Source organism: Echinops telfairi, unplaced genomic scaffold (genome assembly GCF_000313985.2).
Source record: "Echinops telfairi isolate 266 unplaced genomic scaffold, ASM31398v2 ScPeMD7_7467;HRSCAF=8505_1, whole genome shotgun sequence".
Classification (NCBI taxonomy): Eukaryota; Metazoa; Chordata; class Mammalia; order Afrosoricida; family Tenrecidae; genus Echinops; species Echinops telfairi.
Genome location: NW_022111368.1, coordinates 25445561 through 25471095, shown reverse-complemented (window position 1 = coordinate 25471095; position 25535 = coordinate 25445561). Strand labels below are relative to the sequence as shown.

The 25535-nt window shown below is 43.8% G+C and overlaps 1 protein-coding gene across 4 annotated transcripts in view; it reads right to left on the bottom strand.

Annotated features, from left to right (window-relative positions):
* Nucleotides 1-25535, bottom strand: part of AFF3 (AF4/FMR2 family member 3) — a 587662-nt gene that overhangs the window by 106959 nt on the left and 455168 nt on the right. For all 4 annotated transcript variants that reach the window (XM_030888457.2, XM_045283938.1, XM_045283937.1 and 1 more), the window contains one exon: nucleotides 16090-16141. In XM_030888457.2, coding sequence (XP_030744317.2) covers nucleotides 16090-16141 — 52 coding nt within the window. The remainder of the gene's footprint in view (nucleotides 1-16089; nucleotides 16142-25535) is intronic.

Here is a 25535-nt window from a genome sequence, read left to right as displayed (position 1 = left end):
GGTCAAATGGCAAAGGAGGCAGTTCCTGGAAGCAATTAGCTACACATTTGATTTCCTTCTGTTTCTTATTCTCATCCCTCTATTGCGCTGGTGAATAGAAACCAGTGGTCATCTCTTGGGTGGGCAGTTGTAAGCCTTTCAAACCCCAGGCACTACACAAAGAACTAGGAGGTAGACCAGAAGCACTAACTACGTGAGTAGGCTGATTAACTATGGTGTCCTATAAAACCATGGCCCTAAAACTCTAAATCAAGGAGTCCAATCTCATGAGGTTTGTTTTAGTTGTACAAAAGAAGCCCTAGCAGTTACATTTTTGGGGGGGCAGGGGGGATCATTGTTGTCAGTATATCTATCATAAACTTTTGCCAATTCAATTTTTTTCAGAACAACAATTACTGGCAGCAATAACAATAATGAGGTATGCAATCCTATCCTTAATCGATGCTATCACCATTAACCGTGTTCCCAGTTCCTCCTGCCCCTGTTGACTACATTAGATTTTGTTCTCTATTTGCCTTTTTTCCTCCTTTTTTATAGTGAGGTTATACAGTATTTGTGCATTTGCATAGACTTATTTTGCTCAGCACGATGTCTCCCAGTGTCATCCATTTTACATCACATATCAAAGCGTCACTTCTCTCACCAGCTGAGTAGTATTCTGTTTTATTTATCCAGTCATCTCTTCATGGACATTGACATTATTTCTACCTTTTGGTTATTGTGAACAGGGCTGTAATGAACAGTGGTATACAAGTCTCTGAGTCTCTTCAAGTATTGGGGGCATGTACCTAGCAAGCTGGGTCAGATGGCAGATCTGTTTTTCTAAAAGAAGAGATTTGGGATTCAGCTGGTTAGGATGTGAAGGCTCTTGGTAGTTCATGTGGTTACTGTACTTGGCTGCTAACCAAAGGCTGGAGGTTCTAGTCTTTCCAGAGGCACCTGTGGACTCTCATAGGACAATTTTAGTGCAGAAAAAACCTGTTCAGCAAGGAGACTGTGATGTAAAAGATTTACTCAGCAGGTTTAGGGCATTCAGATCCTGCAGGTTCCCAAGAAACGTAGGGTGCTTTCCAAGTTCATAAAGAATATTTCTAAGTCCTTGATAGTCTGCCTGAAAGTGCCTGGGACCTTGGAGCACATCAGATGGTTTATGATATTATGATTTAGGGTGGAGGCCTGGGGCTACACTGGATCAAGCGGACTTCAGCTTGATGTGGGGGTGGGGACTGGAAACTAGCCAACAAGAGTAATGAGTATTCCATGCCTACACGATTGATCTGGAATACATACTCTGGGCATAAGCTCAAGCGAGAGTCCCCGGTTAGCAACACTGTGTACAATGTCACTCACTGCTAGGAGAATGAAGTGTGATCTGTACAACTTCCCTGGGGAAGGACCATTGGAAGCTGTGTCTGGTCTCTCCTGGATTCTGCCCATTGTGACCGTCATTGGTATCCTTTCAGTGCAATAAACCACAATTGTGAGGAGAAGGCCTTTTGAATCACGAGTCCATCTAGTGCATCAATGAATTCAAGGGTGGTCTCAAAGATTCCAGCTCAGAGACAATGGCGGTGATGGCCCATTCGTGACTTGTGTGTGGCACCAAGAGTGAATAGTGGGACTTGTCATTTGCCACGTTGTTGGGATTGCAGAGTGCTTTTGCTGAGTTTTAAAAGAAGTCATTGTGGAACCGCAATGTGAGGCCATGGGGGAGTCCCATGGAAAACAAAGAACCGCTGCTATCGCGTTGATTCAGACTCATCAGGCTCCCATAGAACAGAGCAGAACGGCCACTTTGGGCACCCAAAGCTCATCTGTCCAGAAGCAGATTGTCACGTTTTTTTCCATACAGCAGAGGGCGGGTTTGAACCATCAATCTTCTGGTTAGCAGCCAAGTACTTAGACACCGAGCTTTATGATGAGTGCAAGAAGGGCCTACATTGTGGAATGCTAATCTTACTTTGTGCTTCTCTCTCTCTCTCTCTCTCTCTCTCTCTCTCTCTCTCTCTATCTATATATATATATATATATATATATATATATAAAATCTATGATGATAGCATACATGTTTTAGCAATGTTGTTTAAAATACACCCTGTGTTTAAAGAATCAAATTTAAAATCTGGGTTTAGGTTTCTTTTGCACCTCCTTTTATACAAAATCACAATATTTGATGGTAAAATTCAGATTTTGGTGGTTAGGAAAGATTCTCAGAATTGTATGTTGTAAACTAATTATACAATAGAGGAGAAAGGGAGCCAAGTCTGATGGTGCTGTTATTGGTATTAGCGTTTTCATCTCGAAACGTGAACATGGCTTCATAGTTGATACCTGAAATGACTTTCACACACTCTGTCTTGAAATGCCTTGGACTTTTAAGAGCAAAGTTCAAGTGGGACAAAGAGGCACATTGCTGGAGGAGACCTCCCTGGAGAGGCATTCTGGCTATCCTTCACGCTTGCACTTTTCCCGAGTGGAAAGGACCACTTCTCGCTGCCTGACATTTATAAACAGTGTTGTCTGCTTTTGAAAGATGGTCTTGTTCCACCGAACACAACCTGTTGGCTTCAGATCCGGTTAGGATGTAACTGGGAAGGGCCCAGGGGCATTCACTTACCACATATGATTTTGCCCCACATGAGAGTCCCTAGAGAAATACTGTGTTTTTGAGATACCAGCCCTGCCTGAAGAAATGCAGGGGGAGGGGAGACGACCAAATAACTTTCCAAGTGCATATCTGGACTAAACGCTTAAATGATTTTAGGCAGTTCCATTACTATATGGAACCTCCCAAGTCTGCAGATGAGTGACAGCATGTACTCCAGGGATAACCACTCGAGCGATTAGACTTCGGAAGAAGCTATTGAAGGAAAAACCATGTGGGCACAGGACAAAGGATTATTCTTCTGAGTTAAACTAGGGATACCCTCTGGAGGGAGGAGCCTGATTCCTCTGGCAGCTGGCAGCCCTGCTGGAGGCTGCTTGTGAGAAGCACACACCTATTCACTCATGAGTCCCGGGCCCCTCTGTGCACTCAGTGGAGGCTCCAGTTTGTTGGTATTAGTATCCGCCATTAACAAACACTTGCTTTGTTCTAAAAAATAAAAAAAAAAAGCTCCTTTAAAGAATTTTTCAACTTAACAAAAGGAATGGTTTACCATTTTTGATGTAAACCGCATGGTTGCCCAAATTTACTGAGTCATCTTTTCATTTTCATAGCATGTTCTCATTTTCTAGCTTGACATTCCGGGTCCTCAGATTGAAATTTGGTAATTTCAATGGTTTCGATAGTCGGATACAACTAAACCTACAGGAATCTCCATCAGGTCTCTACAGGAGGTCTCAGAAGATAGTTTGGGAAAGACATTTATGGGTCTTTGTACATCTGTGCTCAGTGACATTTAAGCTGGCTGGATAGGTCAATTTTTGAAATTACAGTCCGTTGGCATGACGGCATTTCAAACGTATCTACACCCAAGCTTGTGCTTTTCACAAACATTTATAAAGACTGGCATGACACGTATGTGACTGCCCCATCTTACAAGGATTTTGTAACTGCTCCTACTTGGTAACATTTATTTATTTATACACTCAATTAAGCTTTGCGCTGTGTTGCTGTTTTGTGCTGTTGAGATGATTCTGGCGCATATCGGTTCTATAGAACAGAACAGACTGCCATAGCTTTCTCCCCCAAAATGAATGGTAGGTTTGAGTCTCTGACCTTTCGGTTACATGTGAGTGTTTAACCACTATGCCTCCGGAGTCTTTAGATTAGCGTTAGGACTGTAAAAGTATCAAACAAACAACAACACCCTTCTGCAAGTGGCAATGTTAATGTTTCATAAAATACACTTGGGAGCAAAATCTAGTACAAGGCGGCCACTGAACAAGTGGACCTCACCATAATAAATATTGACAGACCCAGGGAAAGGGACTCCAAATACATTAAGCAAATTTTTATAGTACTAGATAAATAAATACACAGCTGTACTATAATAGTGAGAGACTTTAACACGAGGTTTATGGACATTTCTTATAGACCTCTCTCTACGAATATGCATCAAATTGACACGTGAACAAAATCACGTGTTTTCTTTAAAAAACAACCCACTTTATTTTAAAACATCATTATTCACTATTAACTTAGAAATAAAACTATGTGATACTACAGATTTACATAAAATGTATAATATTTAATATTATATGGCGCTTGAGCTCTTGGGTTTGAAGTTCTGCACGGGCTGCTTGGGTCAGTCAGCATGACAATCTCTGCTGCTCGGTTTGTCTTCACATTGATGTTGTAAGAACTCGTTGTCTATGTTTATATTTATTACTGAAGTACTGCTTTCATGAAGTAAACTGATTTACTGGGATTAATCTTAAATTTACGTTCAAGTCAAATAGATGCGTATTTGCAGATATAGGTATAACCCAGAGAGAATTTTAACATTAGAAGGCTTGGGGAAAAATGAATTTTGATATGCATTTGTCTCAAGTGGAAAACAGTCAGCATAAATGGTAGGAGGTAAATGTAAATAGTTTCTGTAATTTTTATTTGAAGAAATCAAAATGCATCACAGCAAGTAATTCCATAAGCCTAGTGTTAATACATAAATTTGTGTGAAGGGCAGAACTAGAAAGAAAATCAACAGAAACATAGAAGAATTGCACAGCACAATCAACTTGACCTCATAGATTCACATAGAACACCCCACCAAACAACATAACAATAATTTTTTTCCAGTGTAAACAGAAAATTCTCAAGAATAGATGGCCATATGTTAGGTCACAAAGCAAGCCTTAATAAATGTTAAGACACTGAGTTATTAAAAAGAATCTTCTCAGACCACAATACTATAAAATTAGAAAACAAAAAAGGAAGATTAAAGGGAAAAAAAATCAAACACACGGAAGCTGAATAATGCATTGTTCACAAATTACTGAGCAATAGAAGAAATAAATTATAAAATTGAAAATATTCTCGAATCAAACAAGAATGGATATACAACATGCAAAAACCTGTAGGTCATAGCAAAATAGTACTCGTGACAATGTAAAGCAATAAACACACACCAAAATCAACACTTTAACTGAACATCTTCAATAATTAGAAAAAGAGCACATTAGGAAGTCTAGAGCCACTAGAAGAAAGGAAATGATAAAGACAAAAAGAGAAAAAAAATAAAATAGGAAACAGAAAAACAATACAAGAAATTGACAAGGCAAGAAGTGGAATTTTTAAAAGGATTAACAATATTGACAGACCACAGGCAAATAAACAGATAAGAAATGAAATGGGCAACATCACACAAAAAAACCCAATCAAAATCATTAACAACAACAAAATATTATGGATATCAAAGTACCCCAACAAATTAGAAACCCTCGAAGAAATGAAAAAAATGTCTAGAAGCACCTTAAAATGAACTGAAGTAGAAAACCAGAATGAACACATAACAAAAGAAGGAGCTGATCAAGTCATTTAAAAACTCCCAACCAAAAGAAAGTTTGGGCCTATACAGCTTCCCTGGAGAATTCTAAGCAACATTCAGAGCAGAACTGCTACCAATTCTACTCAAAACTGTTCTAGAGTACAGAAAAAGATGAAAATTTCCAAAATTCATTTTATAAAATTGGCAGAGATGATCAGTTATAAAAGTATAGATAAATATCCCTCATGAACACAGATGTAAGATTTCTTTTAAAAATCATAGCCAACAATATATCCAAAAAGTAAAATATCATGACCAAGTAGGATTCATGCCAGGTATGCAAGGATGGTTCAAATTAGAAAAGCAACTAATGTAATCTATCACATATGTAAAATTAAGGAAAAGAACACACACACAAAAAAACCAAATAAAACAACACAGAAAAAGCATTTGACAAAGCCCAACATCCATTTCTGATAAAAGAACAAAATAAGAATAGATGGGAAATTCCTCAACCTAATGAAGGACATAGATACAAAATCAAAGGTTCAAATTCTCAATGAGACAAACTGAAAGCATTCTGCTTGTGAACAGGAACCAGACAAGGATGCCTTTTATTCCTATACTTATATACTATTGTGCTAGAAGTTTTGGCCAGGGTTATTAGGCAACAAACGGAAAGTAAAAGCATCCAAATTCATAAAGAAGTAGTAAAACTCTTTGCAGATGATATTATCATATACACAGAAACTCCCAAAAAGTTGGTAAGAAAATGTTTTGAGAATGATGAGGGCAATGAATGTACAAATGCGCTTAACACAATTGATGTGTGTATGGATTGTGATAAGAGTTGTATGAGCCCCTAATAAAATGATTTAAAATAAACAAATAAATAAATAATTAAAAACAAAACAAAACATTGGTAAGAAAATTGTTTGGACTAATTGAACGATTCAGCAAAATATGGGCACAAAGTATCAACATATAAAATTCAACCAGATCCCTTTACACCAACAAAGAGAGCTCTGAAAGGGTAATCATAAAAACAATATCAGCCAGAATAGCACACCAAAGTGAAATATTTAGAAATAAACATAATCAAAGAAACAAAGAACATGTATATAACAACTACAAAACACTACACCAAGACACCAAAAGAGATCCATGCTCACAGATAGGAAGAATGGATAGGAAGAATATACCATGATCATGGTTAGGAAGACTTAACATTATGAGAATGTCAATACTATCCAAAGGGACCTACAGCTATCATGCAACCCCATTCAAATTTCAACATCATTCTTTAAAAGATGGAAAAGGTATCACCAATTTTATATGGAAAGGAAAGATACCCTGGATAAGCAAAGCACTACTAAGAAAGAAGAACAAAGTAGGAGGTTCCCACTTCCCAATATCAAATCCTACTAGCTATCCATTGATGCAACCATGCCCATGAATGTAGTGGAAGATACAGGGGCAGATTTATGAAAATGTCTTAGGCAATTCTAAATGTCTTGCGAGAATGAGTTCCTGTGCATGATGACTCAGAATCATCGTCTTGGAAGACACCAAGGTCAAATGATATTACATAGTTCACAAAGACTATATTTTACATCCTAATTTGAGGCATAGTGACTGGCATCTTAGAAGCTCATGAGCGGTCATTTAAGGTACAACTATTGATCTCTTCCCATGGTGAGGAAAGAATAGTGATGATAATGGAAAGGCATATGAAAATAATCCCATAGACTGATGGACCATGCACATAATCAGTCTCTTCAACACTAAGACCAGAAGAAATAGATGGTCCAGTTACTACGACCAACTGCTTTGTGAAGGATCACCTTAGAAAGTGCTATATAGAGTGGGTGAGACATATTTATCAGAGCTCAAAAATAAGAGGCTAGGCTTAGATTGAATAGAGACTAGTGAGATCTTCAAGACTGTAGCCCTTAATCAACCTCAGGTTTGGGAACGGAAGGAGCTCCGGTGGTACAATGATCAACCATGTAAGATCAAAAGGGCAGCATTTACTGAAGGACGAAATTCAGAGGGCTAGGGAAGGAGCAGGGATGGAAACAGGAAACACAAGGAGAACGAGGACTAATTGCGAGGATTGCAATGGATGAACTGAAACAAAATGTGTATGAATTGTTGAATATAAAACTAGTGATCTGCCCCATAAACCTACACCTACTTCACAATAAAAAGTTAAAAAACTAAAACCAGTCTCTTAAACATGACTACTTCATATACAGAGATGAGGACCCTCTGAGAGAAGCAGTTTTCAATTAGAGTTATTGTTCCGTTTCCCTATTAAAAAGAAACCAATTCAGTGCTTTGAACACACTGGCTATTTAGCTTAGGTTTAACATCAGTGTAAGACAGAAAATAAGCACGTACAACTACCCTTTTTTTTTGTTATTTCTATTTTGTTACTGGGTTTCATATATGCAATATTGCATTTTTCCCTCTAGACAGAACAGAGCATTCCAGGCACTTCAAATGACGTCAAATGCTCTTGAGTTGCTTTTCTGAGTAAATTAGATAGTGAAATGTTAGATACCAATGTATCATTCATCAGTGCAGAGTCCTTGTGATGCAGTGGTTAAGGTGTTTGGCTGTTAAAAGAAATGGCCAATGAGTTGATCCCACTAATTGCCCTGAGGGTGAAGGATGTGGTGGTCTCCTTCTGCTAAAATTGCAGTGGTGGATGGGTTGCAACAAATGTGGATGAATTGAATGTGAAACTGATGATTGGCTCTGTAAAGCTTGCAGGGCAGCTCTCCTCTCTTCTAGGGTAGCTAAGCGTTGGTTTTGACTCACTGGTAAGGGCTTTGGCTTTCTTGCCTTGTGTGATCCATCAAGGAACAACTGCCCTGTGATGTCTGGTGCTTATAGGCGGTCAAGACTTTTGGGATGCGTTTTACATACAAAGCTTCCAGCTCCTGTTTAACTATAAACAACAGCAACAAAGTGGATCATTTCGGATGGAGGAGTTTTTTTGTATTTTGGAGCTGTGCCCCTCAAACCTGGTCCTGATTAGGGATTCAACTCCTGTTTATACGATTCTAGACCATTTTGGCAGAACTGGAGAGCACATACCAGGGTGTCGGCTTTTATGAATCTCCTGGGATGTGAATGTCAAGCTGACTGGATGAACTCTGGCCACAAATCCCAGACAAGCACAATGACTCTATTTATTCAGACTTGGCTGCCTGAATGCAGATGGACGCTGTGGGTAATAAATTTTCACAGGCCAAGAACTTCAGCCACCAACCAGGCTGATCCGGAGGAGAAAAATGCACCCAGGGAAGTGGGGTCGGGCTCCAAAACTCTCCTGTATTATTATTCCATGTCTGCATGTCAGCCAGCAAATTTGTTTGGTCACTGATTGACACGTGTGGCCAATGGCGCCAGAGGTTCTTGTCAAAGGCGCCGTTCCCTGTTATGCAACTGTCATATTAAAAAGGAACATGGAGGGGGAAACGAACAGCTCCCATTACAATTGAAATCTGCTTTTAATATTACACCCCAGACCCATGTTAGTTATCGGGTGACCTCTGCAGTGAAGAAGTGAGAACCAAGTTGGGAATGCTTCATGGGCCAATGCCCCAAGAAAGCCAGGGAACCAGAAAGCAATAAAAACTTCCACCCAGGGCTCTGAGGAATGTGACCTACAAGTCTTGCCATCTTGATGCAATGAGGCTTTAGATTCCTTCCTAGAGACATGATTATTACCCTATGCATTATAAATAAGGAAAGGATTGGCTCTTCAACTTGCAGATTTATGCTAACTACCTAGATATCGGTTAAATTAATTGTGTGCTCTCCAAATATTGATTGGCAATTAAAAGGTAACTCTTCTTCAATGTGTGAGGAGTCAATTATGCCAGCATGACAATTTCCCTCTACAGATGAGATCCAATGAACGCAGCTGTAAAATTAAAATCGTCAGCCTAAGTGGATAAACCATGCTCATTTAAAGAGAAAAATGCAGTTATATGATTAAAATAAAAAGACTGCCTAATATGTGTGGATAATGTAATTACTGTTAAGCTGCAGGCACCAACATAGTCATTCGCTTCGGATCCCTGTTCCCCTTCTCTACGTCTTTTTCATCTCTGTCACACCGCCGGCACATGACCCTCTCTTTGCTGGAAGCCTTCATCATGTGCCCCTGTCCTCCTGCCTCAGCTGTAATCATTTCATCCAGATATTTGCTTGTGCCCTACCTCCGGAGGCTCAGCTCATATTGTTCACCCAACAGGAACCTGTGAAATGTATATTCCTCTCTCCCTCCCAATCCACGAAAAACTTTCCAGAGTACTTAGCACTTAGGATCTACCTTAATCTTACGTTAAACCTTCACATTCCTTCACATTCTTCCATGGACACGTTGGCCTTTAAATTGGTAAGACCAAAAAACTTACAGAGAAAAGGTCAAACAGAGGGCCATGTGCATCACTTTTCTATAATTGATCCACACACACAGGGAATCGGGTTGTCAAGTCAACACGTATAAGAACTACAGCAGCAACCAGGATAATGCTTATATCGATTAGACCCCCGCATTTTCTAAAAGTCGTAAACCGTGGTCATCACTCTACTCCTAGAGAGCAGAGCCAACATTCCGCTCTCTTTGAAAGGGGAGGTGCGGAGAGACCCGATTGCTTGGGTTTAGAGGGGTCTGCATGAGGTGATTCAGGATGAAAACTTGTAATCTCAGTGTACTTTGAAGTTAAGCCTGCTTAAGAAATCGTTAAAGACATTTTTAGGTGCCCAGGGGGTACAATGGTGAAAGTTCTCAGCTGCTCACCCAAAAGTTGATGGTTCAAACCCACTAACCACTTTAAGGGGTAAAGAGGGAGGAGTAGTCGCCTTCTGTAATGATGACTGTCGTGAGACCCGGAGGGCAGTTCTCCTCTGTCCTGTGGACTGGCCTCATTCCGGCCTCCCCAGACCTTTTGTCTATAGACATTTCCATGGAGAATGGACAGATAGATACCTTTCTTCCGAACAGGATATTTGTACATTAAGTTACAGCCAATTTAAGATCCTGTGTCTGATTTTCATAATTTTTGTGAATGCCTTTGATCTTTGGATAAGACTAAATGGAAAGATTCTACTTTTGCATATAAAAAAAAGGTTGAGCAGAAGTGATCTTTGATACTGTACAGTGCATTGAGTACAACATTATATATTTATTATACACCCATTCAATGAAGATATCAAAGACTGCAGCCTTTGATATGGATTGTACCTCAATGTAAAGAAAGCCAAAATGCTTACAGCTGGACCGAGAGACGACATTATGGTGCACAAAGATATGACTGAAGCTGTCAAGGATTTCTTTTTTTTGCATTCACAATCAACACTCATGGAAACAGCAGCTAAGAAATCAAAACATGTATTGGGAAAATCTGTTGCAAATGACCTCTTGCAAGTGTTAAAGAGCAAAGATGTCACATGGATGACTACGGTGTGTCTGCTCCACAGCATGGCAGTTTCAATGGCCTCATCTGCCTACGCACGTTGGTCAGCGAGTAAGGAAGAATGCAGAAGAAAAGATGACTTGGAAGTATGGTGCTGGCAAAGAGTGGTGAAAGTGCCAGAACAAACAAACGAGTCTTGGAAAAATACCGCCAAAATGCTCTCTAGAAGTGAGAAAGTCAGACTTTGTTTCACCACTGTGGAGATGCTATCAGGAGGGACCAGTCCCTAGAAAAGGACATTATGCTTAGTAAAGTAGAAGAGGAAGACCTCAATGAGATGGATTCACACAGTGGCCGTAACAGCGGGCTCAAACATAACATTTGTGGGGATGGAGCAGGACGGGACAGTGTTTGTTCCGTTGCACATTGGGTTGGCATGAGCTGGGATGGGTTTGGTGGTATGTAGCAACAATTAAAATGATGGGGTCTGATGAGATAATGGGGAGGCCTTTGTGAAGAAGTTATGGTGTGCTCATAAGATGAGTAGGCGAGATGAGCAAGGCAAAACCAGAAGGGGAGTCGAGGTTATGGGGGTTATCAGGGAGTTGAGCTTGGCTTCCTGGAGGAGCACAAAGAAGACCCATGTGGTGGGGGCACAGTGGATGAGCGCCGTGTACGAGTGCAGGGGAGGAAACAGGCAGCCAGGCTATTTAACAAGGTACCATGTTTGGGCTCTAAATTTTATCCCAAGTAGGATGGGAACCGCATTTAAGATTTGAGTCCAAAGAATGACTAGTTCTGATTTATGTTTTAAAAAATCACTGGGAAGGGTGAACATATAGACCAGGGGCCCTCAAACTACAGCCCTCAGGCCACACATGGCCCGCCAAGGACATTTATCCGACCCGCTGGGTGTTTTTGCCCTGTTTTGTTTTTTTTACTTCAAAACAAGATAAGTGTAGTGTGCAGAGGAATTTGTTCATAGTTTTTTTTAAAAAACTATAGTCCGGCCCTGCAACGGTCTGAGGGACAGTGAACTGGGCCCCTGTTTCAAAAGTTTGAGGACCCCTGCTCTAGACAGAGAACTAACAAGTATGAACAAGTCCCCACCAACATCAAACAGTAGGATCTATTTGGGATTTATAAGACATTCCATCTAACAACAAGCTGCAAGTCCGTACAAGTGTGCAGGAACAGAAATAAGATAGCTAATACTACAGTGGTTTATTTAAACGAGTCAGAGTGGAAAAAAGTGGACTGATAGGCAAGCTTTCAAATGTAAACCCACTGCCCTCAACGAGATTTAGACTCATGGCGACCCTCTAGGTTTCTGAGACGGCAATTCTCTACAGGAACAACAGACAGCCTCACTTTTCTCCCACAGTGTAGCTGGTGGACTTGAACTGCCAGACTTGTGGCTAGCTATCCAACACTTACCCAACAGCACTTCCAAGGCTCCTTAATAATCGGAGATCAAATCACTGCCATTGAGTTGACCTTATAGGACAGGGTCCCCTGTGAGTTTCTCAGACTGTAATTCTTTGGGGGGCGGGCCGGGGAAGCCCTGTCTTTCTCCCTCAATGTGGCCAGCGGTTTCAAACGGCCAACTTTGTGGTTAGCAGCCCAATGTGTACCCACTTTAATAATCTTAGGGGTTACACTTATAGGATTGGCGATAAAGTGAATATTTCCAGGCAGTTCAAGGAGTCTTCAAGACGAGTCTGATGTTCCTCGGCTTGAACAACTGCGTGCCTGGCAGTGAAAAAGGGAACAATCGAAAGAGGTATCTATTGTGTGTGTTCATGTAGAGAAGTGGCAAAGCCCAGCAGTGTAGGTTCTGACAAATTGTGTTAGAAATACCTATGAGGCTGGTCAAGTGGAAAAGTCTGATGGGTCCATAGTTCATAAAAGAGCTCTGAGTTGAGGATACGGCTTTAGAAATTGCCAGCATACAGAAACCAGAGGCTAAGGGAATAGATCCGAACACCAAGGGAGAGTGGAAGAGGAGAGAAGTCAGGGTGACAGCATGCTGAAAGGATCATTGTTAGAGGCTGCATAAAAGAAGACAGCAAAGGAGCCTAAGAAGAAACTCCCAGAGGGACAGGAAACAAACTAGACATGGAGGGAGTGAGCAATGGTTTTCACTGCCCTGCCTCATGGAGGGAGACCCAGGAGGGTAGTGGGTTATAACCTCAAGGTCAGCAGTTGAAAACCACCAGCCACTCCTTGGGAGAAAGATGAGGCTGTCTACTCATGTGAAGAGCTACAGTCTCAGAAACACAGCGGTAATTCTGCTCTGTCCTACAGGGTGGCTCTGAGTGGGCACTCACTCGAGTTGAAGGATTATGTTAAGTTGTGTTGAGCTGAAGTGAGTTCAGTAGAGTTGAGTTGAAGTCTTGTGGTCAGACAGATTGTTTGAGGGGTTACAAAAAACCCGGTACCTTTGGCTCCATGGAGGTCACTGGTGACCCAAGGCAGTCCCACAGAGTCCCAGCTATCTCACTATCTCACAATGCCAGAGAAGTGATGTGTGTGTTGACATATTTGTACACAGGTTCGGTTCTTTTGGGGGGAAATCATAGTTTGCTCTTTCAGAGAAAATAAGCTACCATCTAATTAGTCCTTTTAAAAAGCATAAGAATTACCATTTTGTGGTTAGGCCGGGGCATAACTATAGGCCAAAGCAGGATAACTTAATGTAATTAGTGTTGAAGCAGTAACTTAAAACACAAGACACAAAACCACTACCTGGAGTCTTTCTTACGAGCAAGGGATTGCTGTATATAAAAGTCACTTATTCTGTCAGCTCCTCGAATAGGAGTTGACAGAATAAGAGACTGTATAGCAAAATAGGAAAGGGGTGGTATACATACACAGGGACCAAATGCAGAAACAGAGGATTTGGCCTACACATTCACAATATCACCAATGACTACCATGGAAAAGGAATAGTTAACAATGCACAATCAGTCAAATAAAAATTCTTGCTGATTTATCCGTACTGGTTTAGAGAAGATCTGTGTCATTGAGAACGCATCCCCCACCCCCACCCCCCACTCCCCAATCAAGTTTTCAGGGAAACATTTCTGGAAATAACTCCCGAAATTCTTTCAAAATTCTGAAAGGCTCACTGAATGAAATAGTCTATAAAACCTGTTTTTAACAGAAAGGCTACACAATTACTAAGGTTGATAGGATTAAATCCAAATGGCAAAACATTAGAGCAGCGGTTCTCAACCTATGGGTCGCGACCCCTTTGGGGGTCGAACGACCCTTTCACAGGGGTCGCCCAATTCATAACAGTAGCAAAATGGCAGTCATGAAGTAGCAACGAAAATAATGTGATCGTTGGGGGGTCCCCACAACAAGAGGAACTGTGTGAAAGGGTCGTGGCATGAGGAAGGTGGAGACCCGCTGCACTAGAGTCACCTACATGAGCCCGGCAGTCAGTTGTCATTGAGTCCACTGTGATCCCTGGTGGCCCTTTGTGGGTTAGAGTAGAACTACGCTTTATAGGGCTTTCTGTGACTGCCAGGTCTTTCTTCCGAGGAACCTCAAGGTGGACTTGAACCTCCAACGTTTTGGTTCATGGCTGAACATGTTAACTGTTTGCATCACCCAGGGACTTCCCTCACATCCACACGGAATCGAAAGCAGGAGTGAAGACATGCCACATTTCTGCCACCCGTGTTATGTCAGATAGCTCTGACAGCCCGCGGTGTGCATGTAGGAAGAAACCAAACAAAAGAGAATCATCATAAACTAGCTGCCCAGAGGCTCTCCTGGCTTAGTCAACCTCCCTTCACTTGGCTTTTTCACAACTTGCCCAACTTGTTTCAAGATTCTGTGAGTTCTGTCTTACTGGGATTGGGCTACTAAGCACAAGGCTGACTCAAACCCAGCAGCCTCTGCATAGGAGGAAGATGAGGCAATCTGCTCCCATAAAGATTCGAAACCCTCTGGGGGTCACTATGAGTTGGAACTAACGGGATCGCAGTGGCAGGGGTGGGTCCTACATAGGCACCTCCCTTCCTCTCACAGGGCAAGCATCTTCTGCCAGCCCACAGCAATGTTCTGCTCAGGTGCTCTTCCTGGAAAAAGCGTCCCTCCACGTTGGTTTCACCCCTGCATTCTCTCTCTCTCTAATTTGTATTTGCACGTCTAGACAGTGGGATCACCTTCACAGCATTTCATGATGCCTTTGAGTAAAAGACATGATTTCAAAATCAATCAAATAGTAAAACTATTTCAGGCTTCATGCAGAAATGACTTATTGGAAAAAAAAAAAGGTGCCCCTTGGAATTGTCTCTTTGCCTGTCACATTTATACAAAGCCGACAAAATACAATCCAGGTAATGAGAAAATGGAAAGAGAGGTGGAAAGGAAATATGTCTTTGCTGTTTTCAAACTTGTTTCATAATACAAACATTTCCTGAAAGGCAGATGGGGAACTGGTGAATATTAAGTGAGGTGTGTTTTTTTCCCTCCCATGTTAAATGACTGATCACAAGACTATTTATAAACCCCTGACTGATGTCTCAAGCTGATAAATCAACACCAAGGGAGACGGTCTCCAGCACATTCATCATTGAAGACAAACAGCCTCCACGGAGCCTGATTATTTCTTATTCATCGCGGGCGCTTACCTTGACGCTCGCCTCTTCTCAATGTTAATAGTATCTGTGTAAGACTCCTCAATATTTAATGCTCCGGCTGGCCTGCCGCATGCTGATGAGCTACAGCCACATTCCAGAGCTGGCTGGCCCGCTCCGCAGGAAGAGGGCTCTATTTCTGATGCTGCTCTGCTTCCTCACAAATACTTGTGGCTGGCCTCGATGTCACACCATCACAGAATCATACACTTATGGGAAAGGAAGGCCAACAGAGTATCTTAGCAGACGGGTCCAAGGAGCAGAGAGCAACCTGGCCTGGTGGGCCACAAGTTGGTGTGTATGAGACGCAATTAGCTCCCAGCGGGGCCCATCAAGTAAGCAGCATGTGTATTCCAGTCAAAGACAAAACAAAACAAAGACCCAACTCACTGCCACTTAGTGGAGGGTCAGGGTAACTTCACAGGAGTAGAAAGCTCCATCTTTCTCTCATGGGACAGCTGATGGCTTTGAACTGCTGACCTTATAGTTAGCAGCCCAATGAATAACTACAGTGCCACCAGGGCTCCCGCCGCCCCAGTCAAAGACGGCAGAACTACAGCAACTGCCTACCTGTTCGTTCTCCTCTTCATCACTACTCAGCTTGAGGTCATCTTCCAGCATTCTGAAAGGAGGAACAAAGAGGGAGTGAGACTCAGTTGGCGCCAAATAAATTTGCAACTACATACAGTGAAACCTGTGACCACCTTTGTCCGGGTCTCCCCAGCGTTCCGCCTTCCACTCTCTACTTGGTGGGCAACCTTTGTGTTTTCCTTCTCCCACAGGTCTCCTGGGCCTTGCACAGGGGCCGGTTTCTCGAGCTTCTATGACAGCCTTTTGACTAGAGCAACAACGGTTTGGACGTAAGTCACTGGATTTCCTAATGCTCGCCTTCCATTCCTTCTGGTCCACGTAGGAAACCAGGGTTCTAGATCAGATAGACTGGCTGGAGAATGGGATTTAAAAACAAATGGAACCCAAATAGGGGCTAGTCCCTGCAAAGTGCTGCGTGTCTGATTATTTGTTTAGCGTCCTCCAGGTGGCGGGGGCTGTGCACGATACTGCCCTTGATGACTTGGGGGTGGGGTGGAGGGCAGGGCTCTCTTGGTAAACAGAAGTAGAGTGGTTAAAGCAATACACCTGTGTTGGGAGCCAAGGCTGCCAAAGGTCTGTGGAGCCCCCTGGCCCTGCTGTGTGCTGTGCAAGAGCTGCCTTCACCTTTCCCACAAAGCCAAAGAGGAGGTGGGGACTGTGAAGGCAGCTCCCCACCCAGCAGGGCAGAAAAGTAAGACAAAGCCAACCAAACCCCAACCGACAATCCCTCCTCTTTCAGATGATGATACAATTGTATCTGTTATCAGAAATGCTGAGTTGTTTCTTCATGAGACACTTTTCCCATGAGTTCATTACAAAAGTGATCTTACTTTGAAGCAGGAAGCGTCAACACAGTCATAAGGCAGAGGAGCTCTGTTACGGAGCGGGGGTGGGGTAAAGTGGGGGTGGTCTACTCCTGATGCATAGTAGGGGCCACAGTCAGTTTCACATGACCAAGTCAGCGTCAGAAGACCTCCTTGTCTTCCTTGAAGTGAGTTTCCAGGGATCATTCCTTAAATCGTGCCTCAAAAACCACACCCACGGCCACTGAGTCGATTCCCACTCACAGCAACCCTGTAGGACCGGGTAGAACTGCCTTTGCGGGTCTCTGAGACTGTCCATCTTTGCAGGAGTAGAAAGCCTCATCTTTCTCCCAAGGAGCGGCTGGTGGTTTCAAACTGCTGACCCAACAGCAGCCCAGTGTGTAACCCACCTGGGCACCAGGACTCCGTTTAGAAGCCTGTTACAGGCCTATTCATCCGTTCCTCTCGAGCATTTTCTTCAGTGGCTTTAGTGGCTTTGGGGAAGAACTAAGGGTTTCACCCTGGCCGGGCAGGCTGTGGGTCAGATCTGCTCCACTGTCTACGTGTTTTGGGGGCAAGCCATCCAAGTCCTGGTCCCATTCCCCTATCTGCAGAATGAGGGGCTATACTGGGCAACCTCTATGCCCCATTCCTCCTTAGGACTCAGTGAGTCTATGGAATACCCCCACCCTCCATTTCCTAAAGCAGAAACACTCTCCTATTTGTTCCAGACTGCACCATGAAGAACCCCCTAAGTCATTTATGGTGAACCATCGAAGCCTGGTTCCTCACAGCTTACCTCCATTTTGTCCTTAGAGTGAAGGCTCACTCTCCTATTATTTAAACCACAGACAAACACGTTTAAACAGCATCAGCAAGGCTGTGGGGCTCCAGCCCCCAGCGTGCTCTCCATCTGGCATGCCATTCATTTCCCTTAAACTCAGCAACGCGCACAACTTGCTTCACAGAGAAGAGACCCGTGGGTGACTTAGTGGAGCAGCAGTTGGGACCAACCTGGGGATGGGGACTGTGTTTTCTTGTCCTCGAGTCGCCAGGGACTGGCAGAGCGATGATACAGAATATATCATACATTGGCCAGCCGAGAGACACCTTCTGTAAGACTTCCCTAAGGCACCGCCCCAGAGGCACAAATGCCTTTTGGATGACAAATACCAGGCAAGCGGGACAGTTTCTTGTCCTCCTTTGAGGGGAAATACAAAAACCAAACTCCCTGCCATCAGGTTGATTGCAACTCCGAGTGACCCTATAGGACAAGACAGAACTAACGGCCTCTGTGAGTTTCTGAGACGGCTGTCTTTTTCCCGAGGAGCTGATGGTGGTTCTGAACTGCACACCTTGCAGGTAGCAGCCCAACGCATAACCGATATGCCACCAGAGCTCCACTCAGGGTAAACAGCCAGGGGCAATTTGCTTTAGCCTCAAGGACTGCCCTGTAAGCATTTGATGATCTCAGCGTGAGTGGTCCAGTGTACATGGAGGGGTGGGCCATACACCATCATTTTGAACAAGCCCTTGTGATTGGATGGAAGTCGTGTCAAGGGTGAGGCTGAGAAGTGTCATCTCTGTCCAGACAACAGTATGCACAGATTCGACACCTTCTGTCAGTCAGAGCAAAGACGCCCCACTGTCTGCTGAGGTGAGGGATCCTAGCTTGGCACCCCCTCATGCTGGCATCACTGAAGGCAACCACAACAGGAAAACCACCACAGGGTTCTATTTTAAGGCGGGAGGACCCTGTACTTTCATTTCTTGAGAGCATGTGCTACATGTGGGAAGGAGTCCCTGGGTGGTGCATATGGTTCCTGTGCTCAGCTACTGTCTGAAAGGCTGGAAATTGGAACCTGAGCAGAGGTAGCTCAGAAGAAAGGTTTAGTGATCTTTGAAAAGTGACCTATTGAGGGTCCTCTGGAGCTCAGTTTGGTTCCGACAGACATGGGGTCACCATGCACTGGAACTGACTCACTAGCAACTGTTCCCACCCAAACCTGGAAAAGCAGCTCTGTGTGAACACATGTTGTCTCTAACCCTTCCTGCCCCCCAGCAAGCCACACCTTTGCTTGACTGTCATTTCTGTGATGGGACTCATCTACTATGTTGTCATTTCCAGAAGAAAAGAAGTCAGATGACCACCTTCCTTTGCAAATGATACTTCATTACCAATTTTACCCCTCCAGGGGTTAAAGAAAGGAACCCTGGGGCATAGTGGGTTATGCACTGGTCTGTTAACTGCAAAGTCAGCAGTTTGAAACTACCAGCCATCCAGAGGGAGAAAGATGAGGCTTTGTATTCCTGTAAAGGTTTACCGCCTTGGAAACCACAAAGGCATTTCATTCTGCCAGGTAGGGTCACTGAGTCACAATGACTCAATGACACTGAGTTTTGAGAAAGTGATTTTTATTAAAGAATTAATTCATGATGCTTCTGTCCCAAGTCTTAAAACAAAGGATCAAATGTAAAATTATGTTGCATTTAAGAGAGACATTAAAGGAAGTTAAAATTCAAGCAAACTTCTGAATATCTCATAGAATAAAAAATCAAGTGCTGTTCATTACCTGTGGGAATGGAAATGGCTCATATGGGTTTGCATAGCAAACCTGGGGCGGTACTCTTACCAAAACACAAAGCCACAGTGGCTCTAGAATACAGGTCCACTGCCACACTATGTCCCCCAGCCTCTAAGAGACACAGGAACACACCAGGGTGACTAAGACTCAACACCATCAAGGGGCACACAGCCTGCCTTCTCTCATATTCTAGGAGTCACAAACAGAACCTTTCAACTCAACTTCCAAGGGCACAGGGCTAGCTGCTTCCCTTTAAGACACTCAGATGTTTGCTGCCTTCCTAAGTGGGTAACATCCAAAAAGGAACGCCATGTTTAATATTGAAAACGTCTAAGTGGCTGCAGTGTGTTTGTGGTCACAGCTGAACAGCAAAATGTGGTTAGAGAGAAGAAAAATGATGATACCACAAGCTCACAGGAACGGTCTGTAGTGGGTACGTGGTAAGCATGCACTGATGGTGGCTGCCTCTGTCTAAACGCACAAGGTGCATGTGTCTCCAAACCCACCCCCAGCCTCGTGAAACATTCGTATCATTGATCTACTTCCAAGAGGAAACAGGGTGGCATTGGAAAAAGTATGGGTATACTGAACACAAACTGCATTCAAACAAGCATAGAAGGATAAATGGAGTTCTTGGGGAGTGTGAACCATTATCATGCTCAGCTGCTAAGTTCGGGTCCACCCACGGGCATCTCAGGAGATGGACCTACTTCTGAAAAGTCAGCCATTGGAAAACTTGATGGGGTCAAGGTGGACTGGGACCCACATGAGGTTGCAGGGGTCGGAGTTGGCTTGATGGCAGCTGGTTGACATAAAAGGAGAAGTTCACCGGGCTGGGACAGGAGGCCCTGCTTAATTGTTTGCCTGTGTATTTGGGGTGGGAGTGAGGTGTGGCGGGGGGGCGGGCGAGGTGTCAAACAAAAACTACACCAAAAAATAGGCAATGGCTTGAGGCTGCTCTGATGTGCTGTCAACAGAGTTTGGAATTGGGATTGGGCATCTGTATGTTAGTGCCACTCTTGGCTTTGGCACCACACCTGTCTCGGCACCATGTGACCCTTACCTGCTTCCTCCAGTAGCCTGATGCCCACCCTCTCAGAACCATACCCCCTCACCCTGCTTCTATATTCCCTTAGCAAGTCCTCTTCCTTCTCCCCGTGTTGATTGGACACAAGCGCCCTGCAATGTGAAGCACTTTCTAGACATGACTTCATTGACTCCCCACAGCAATTCCTATGACGAAAGTACTGTTGGGGGGTCACAGGCTGAGGGGGACAGAGCACAGATTGCGGGGCCAGACTGCCCAGGGTGAATCCTAGCTCTGCCATACAAAGGAGGTGAGACCTGATACTAGCCTCAAGGGTTTTTCAGCGTAGGGATAACCCTGGCACAGGATGAGCACTCAATAAATGTAGGTTTGTCTGAATAATCCTTTTATCTGAGAGGGAGCTGTGTCCTAGACACTTATATAGAAACTTCCATTAGGGAGATGCAGAGGCATGGTGCAGGGGCGGAGTTTAGCCTGCCAATCACATGGAGGCACAACCCAGATAGATGGCTTGCTGGAGGCAGGCCCTCTTTCTCTCTGCTTCACCTTCATGCTGGTGAGCTATGCTGAGATCTTCGAGAGCCCTGGAGATGTGTCCACCGCCATGGTATCCACAAGACTTTGCCCTCACCAGGTGGTGATCTTCCAGCATTTTTTATCATTGCTTGCGGTTGCATGAGTCTGAAGAGGGATTTATGGACTAGTATCAGACTTACGGTCCAGGATCAGACTTATGGACTTATCTGGACTGGTCTGGGCTGTTTTCCTAAAATACCATTACTTCTTGATATAAAGCTCTTTCTTACATATGAGTGTCAATGGATTTGATTCTCTAGTCAATCCGGCCTAACACAAGAGGTACCTGTAAATAGGGTTGAAAAATGGAGCCATTTGCCATTCTGTCAAGGCCGTGGAGGGGACAAGTGCTTTAGGTTATGCTTGCCGCGTGGTTAACTTGTCTGACACAATGTCTCGCAGAGGGCAGAACGCATGCCCCTCAAGCTCTGTGTGGGGTCAGCCTGAGGACAATGCGAACACTGGAGGGACAGTCCAACAGAACTTTGTGACCTATGGCCAGAGAGCAGAGAACTTGGACTTGATGGTCTCTAGGCCGGAGAAAGCAGCCAATAATCTGCTGTGAGGGATGCTCCTAGTTAGTACCTAATTAGACTTCACAGTGGTGTCTAACTCAAATAATGGAGAATTGCATCAATTACAGGATCGTGACAAGATTTTAAAAATTACATGGTTGAGAGTCTTTTGTGTGTGTGTGGCTTGGGAACTGTGTTAAACAACTGATCAAACCAAACCTCAACTAAATCAAGCCACTCCCCTGGAGTCGATGCGAGTCATGGCGACCCTACAGGACAGAGTAGACTTGCTCCTTAGAGTTGCCAAGACTGCCTCGTCTTCCTCCCAGGAGTCCTTCCAGTGGTGCACCAGCTTGCTGAACCACTGCCATTGGTATGCCATCGATTCTCGGAGGCTTGTTTTTCACCTGGGACCACAGTGGGCTGTGCACTCTTCAGTACTCAACCAGTCCTTGACCACAGGCTACCTCTTGAAGTGGTTGTCTAGCGTCCAATTCTTTTGTGTACTGTGACTGTGTATCACCTCCCTCTTCTTGGGGTCCATCTTGCACCATGCAACATTTTGACCCCAGAGTCCTACATCACTGCAGCTGGAGGTTCTTTCAGTGAGAGGTAGGCTGAGTGGACACACTTATTTTGGACTTTCTAACCCCAGGCCTTTGACCGTCTCATGAGAACACATCACCTTGTATTTCGGAGTTGCCCTTTGAACTGTGTGTTCTGCTTTTTACTTCAAGGTTTCTCCCGTTTTCTTTAAATACTCTATGTCCAACAGCAAGTTTCAGACAGACACATGGGTATTTTCTCATTCTGGTCTATTAAAATGACCTTTGGCTTCCGTCATGTGTGACGTTCTTGATGTCATTCTACAACCTACCAGGTCTGTCTGTCATGAGTGAATCAAATCTGTTCCTGAGATGTCCTCAAAACTAAGGTGAGAGAGGGTTAGACAGTACCACACCCAAACCAAACCTATGTCCATCAAATCGATCCCAACTCATAGTGACCCCAGAGGACAGGTGAGAACTGCCCCCCTGTGAGTGTCTGAGACTGTAACGCTTTATAGGAGCATCTGGTGGGTTCGAACTGCTCATCTTGCCGTTAGCAGCAGTCCCATGCCCATGCCCATGCCCAGCTCAGCCACTAATTCACCAGGCCTCGTAGCGTTAGACACTAGTTTCTTCAAGTTATTGTCCCAGGCGTGTTGTGACACAGTTCCCTAAAGACTTGGTGGAAGGCATCAGAAGGCTTCGAGTGACCCGCTAGATGTCTTCAGACTTCATGCAGAGATTAAGGGCCTCATACGAACTGAAGAGAGGAAATGGGATGATGGGAGTTTAGCTCAAAACTCTAAAGGGGAAACCAGATGGAGAAACTGCTGCACCACAAACAGTAAAAATCTGTATTCAAACTCCCAAGCACTTGCTCACTTGCTTGCTCACTCACTGACACATGCATTCATTGCCTGGAGTGGTCCTCTGTGTGCAAAGCACACTGTCTCCAGGGCTGGCTCCTTCATCTATTACATTCAGATCAGAATCCTCATTGGCACCATTTAAACAGTGCTTCAAAATTGTTAAGTTCTGGCATCCTGAATGCTAACAGAACCCAAGTGCCTCGTTTGAAAGTCATCTAAAGTAACTCAGAAGGAGGCGTTCAATACAACCCTTTCCACTTTGAAAGTTGGTCATTATAATTTCCAAGCGACAGTTATTTTGTCGCTGGTGCTGACATGTTTGAGGCCCCCAGTTGATCAGGAAGCAGGAAGAACAGCCTACCCTTAACAGATGGCCAAGTGCTTCTAATGTTTATCTCCATCCTCCACAGGTATTGCAAACGGGCACATTAACTACCTCCAAATGGAATAGCAGCCATTTCACAGAGCCGTGGTTTTTAATTAATAGGATTCTCCCAAAATGACTTGTCATTTGGGGTCCTTCACAGATCCAAACCCTTTAGTCCTTTAAAGTTCATTTCATTTCATTACGTCTTAATAGGTTTCCAAAAAATCCTAAGTTTTAATTGATGTGTTTGATTTTCAGATTGGTTTCTACAGCCAATTTGTTTCTATAACCACTCTATCTCCACCCATTGAATTATAAAGCCAAAGACAAATGTTTATGAATTCCCCATGAAACATATTCATTTATGCAAATATCTAGCCTAGCAATTCACACTCTGTGATAGCCGATTCAAGATACAATTGTCCACCTTTGCAGGTAGCCCCAGGCCATCACCTCTGCGGGTGGGAAAGTTCTAAAGCACATTCCATTCTTCCCGAAGTCCACCGCTGTGCTATGGGGGGTGCTACCAGCTCTCTGAGGTTATGTTCATGAACAAGTGACCATCTTCCCCTTCGCATCTGTTCAGCCACACTTGGCTTCTGCCGTTACAGCTCTCAGGGAATCACCAAAGCTAGAGAGGCTCACACTGTGGCTTGGTGTCCAGCATGTCCCAGGCAGAGATGAAGTAACTGGGCCTAGAAACAAGTGGAGGAATCAGGCTCCGGATGACTGGGGGTCCGAGTTCTTCCGAATACCCAAGGATCTCTACATTTCCCTCTCCAGTTTGGGTTCATCAAGAGGTGGTATTTCCTCACCCATCTCTCTTCCTGGACCCCCTCCTTCAGAGGCCTTGTTCCGGTTGCCACTGGAGCCACAAATGCTCTTCTGATTCTGTTGTGTCCAACCTGGGGCCACGGTGCATTTTACCTCTTCTGCTTAGTGGGCTACATATTGGGCTGCTAACCACAAGGCCAGCAGTTTGAAACCCTCAGTGGCTCTACAGAAGACAGATGAGGCTTTCTACTCTCATCCAGAGTTTCCGTCTCAGAAACCCATGGCGGTAGTTCTAGCCTGTCCTACTGGGTTGCTATGAGTTGGTCACTGACTTTATGGCAGTGAGTTGTTTTTTTAAAAATAGATATACACACATACTTTGCTATTTCTTCAGACTTTTCTTTACTGGTTGGAAAATATTTTTATTTTTAAAAAGATGGTACTTAATAAAACAAAAAGTCATTGGTTTATGCATGCCTGCACAGTTTTATTCCAAACAAAACGGATTTATACATGTCTCTGGAATCAGTGGATGGCTGCAGACATGGTCTGTTAGGGATACCCTTGCCTCAGTCGTGTTAAACTTCAAAACCACACTCCCTGCCAGCAGGTTGATTCTGACTCACTGTGACCCTATAGGGCAGAGTGAAAAGGCTCTTGTGGGTTTCTGAGATTGTAATTTTTTATGGCAATGGAAAAGCTCACCTTGGCTTGTGGCTTTGAACTGCTGACCTTGTGGTTAGCAACCCAACTTGTAAACCAGTACACCATTAGGGCTCCTTTAGATTTTTCAGAGCACCCTCCAAAAAAAAAGGTCCAATGAAAGGAATGGCTTCCCGGGGGATCTGCTTACTGTCATTCAGTCAACTCTGGTAGTTCAAATCCAGGCAGAGAGGTCTGCTCAGAAAGTTATGGCAACTGGCGGGCTTCTCCAGGGGTCACCTTGATAGGTTTTCTTGAAGGACACAGGACACTGACTTAGAAAGAAGTTTTCCAAAAATGGAACACTGCATTGGTGAGAAAAAGACCAAGAAAATTACCCCAAATAATTTTCCCCCATTGTAACAATATGACTTTTGGGTAGCAAGAGCTGTATTATAAAAATTTCATTGGGGCACCTTACCCCATCCACTTTACAAGCCCTGACCCTATTCATACTTTTTTGGGTCCAACTGAGTCCCTTGAGCATGTCCAAACAACCGTTGTGACCTGGTATAAATGGACGAGTGTGGTATTCTTTGGAGAAGGGCTAGGGCAGTGGTTCTCAACCTTCCTAATGCTGCGACCGTTTAATACAGTTCCTCATGTTGTGGTGACCCCCCTAACCATAAAATTATTTT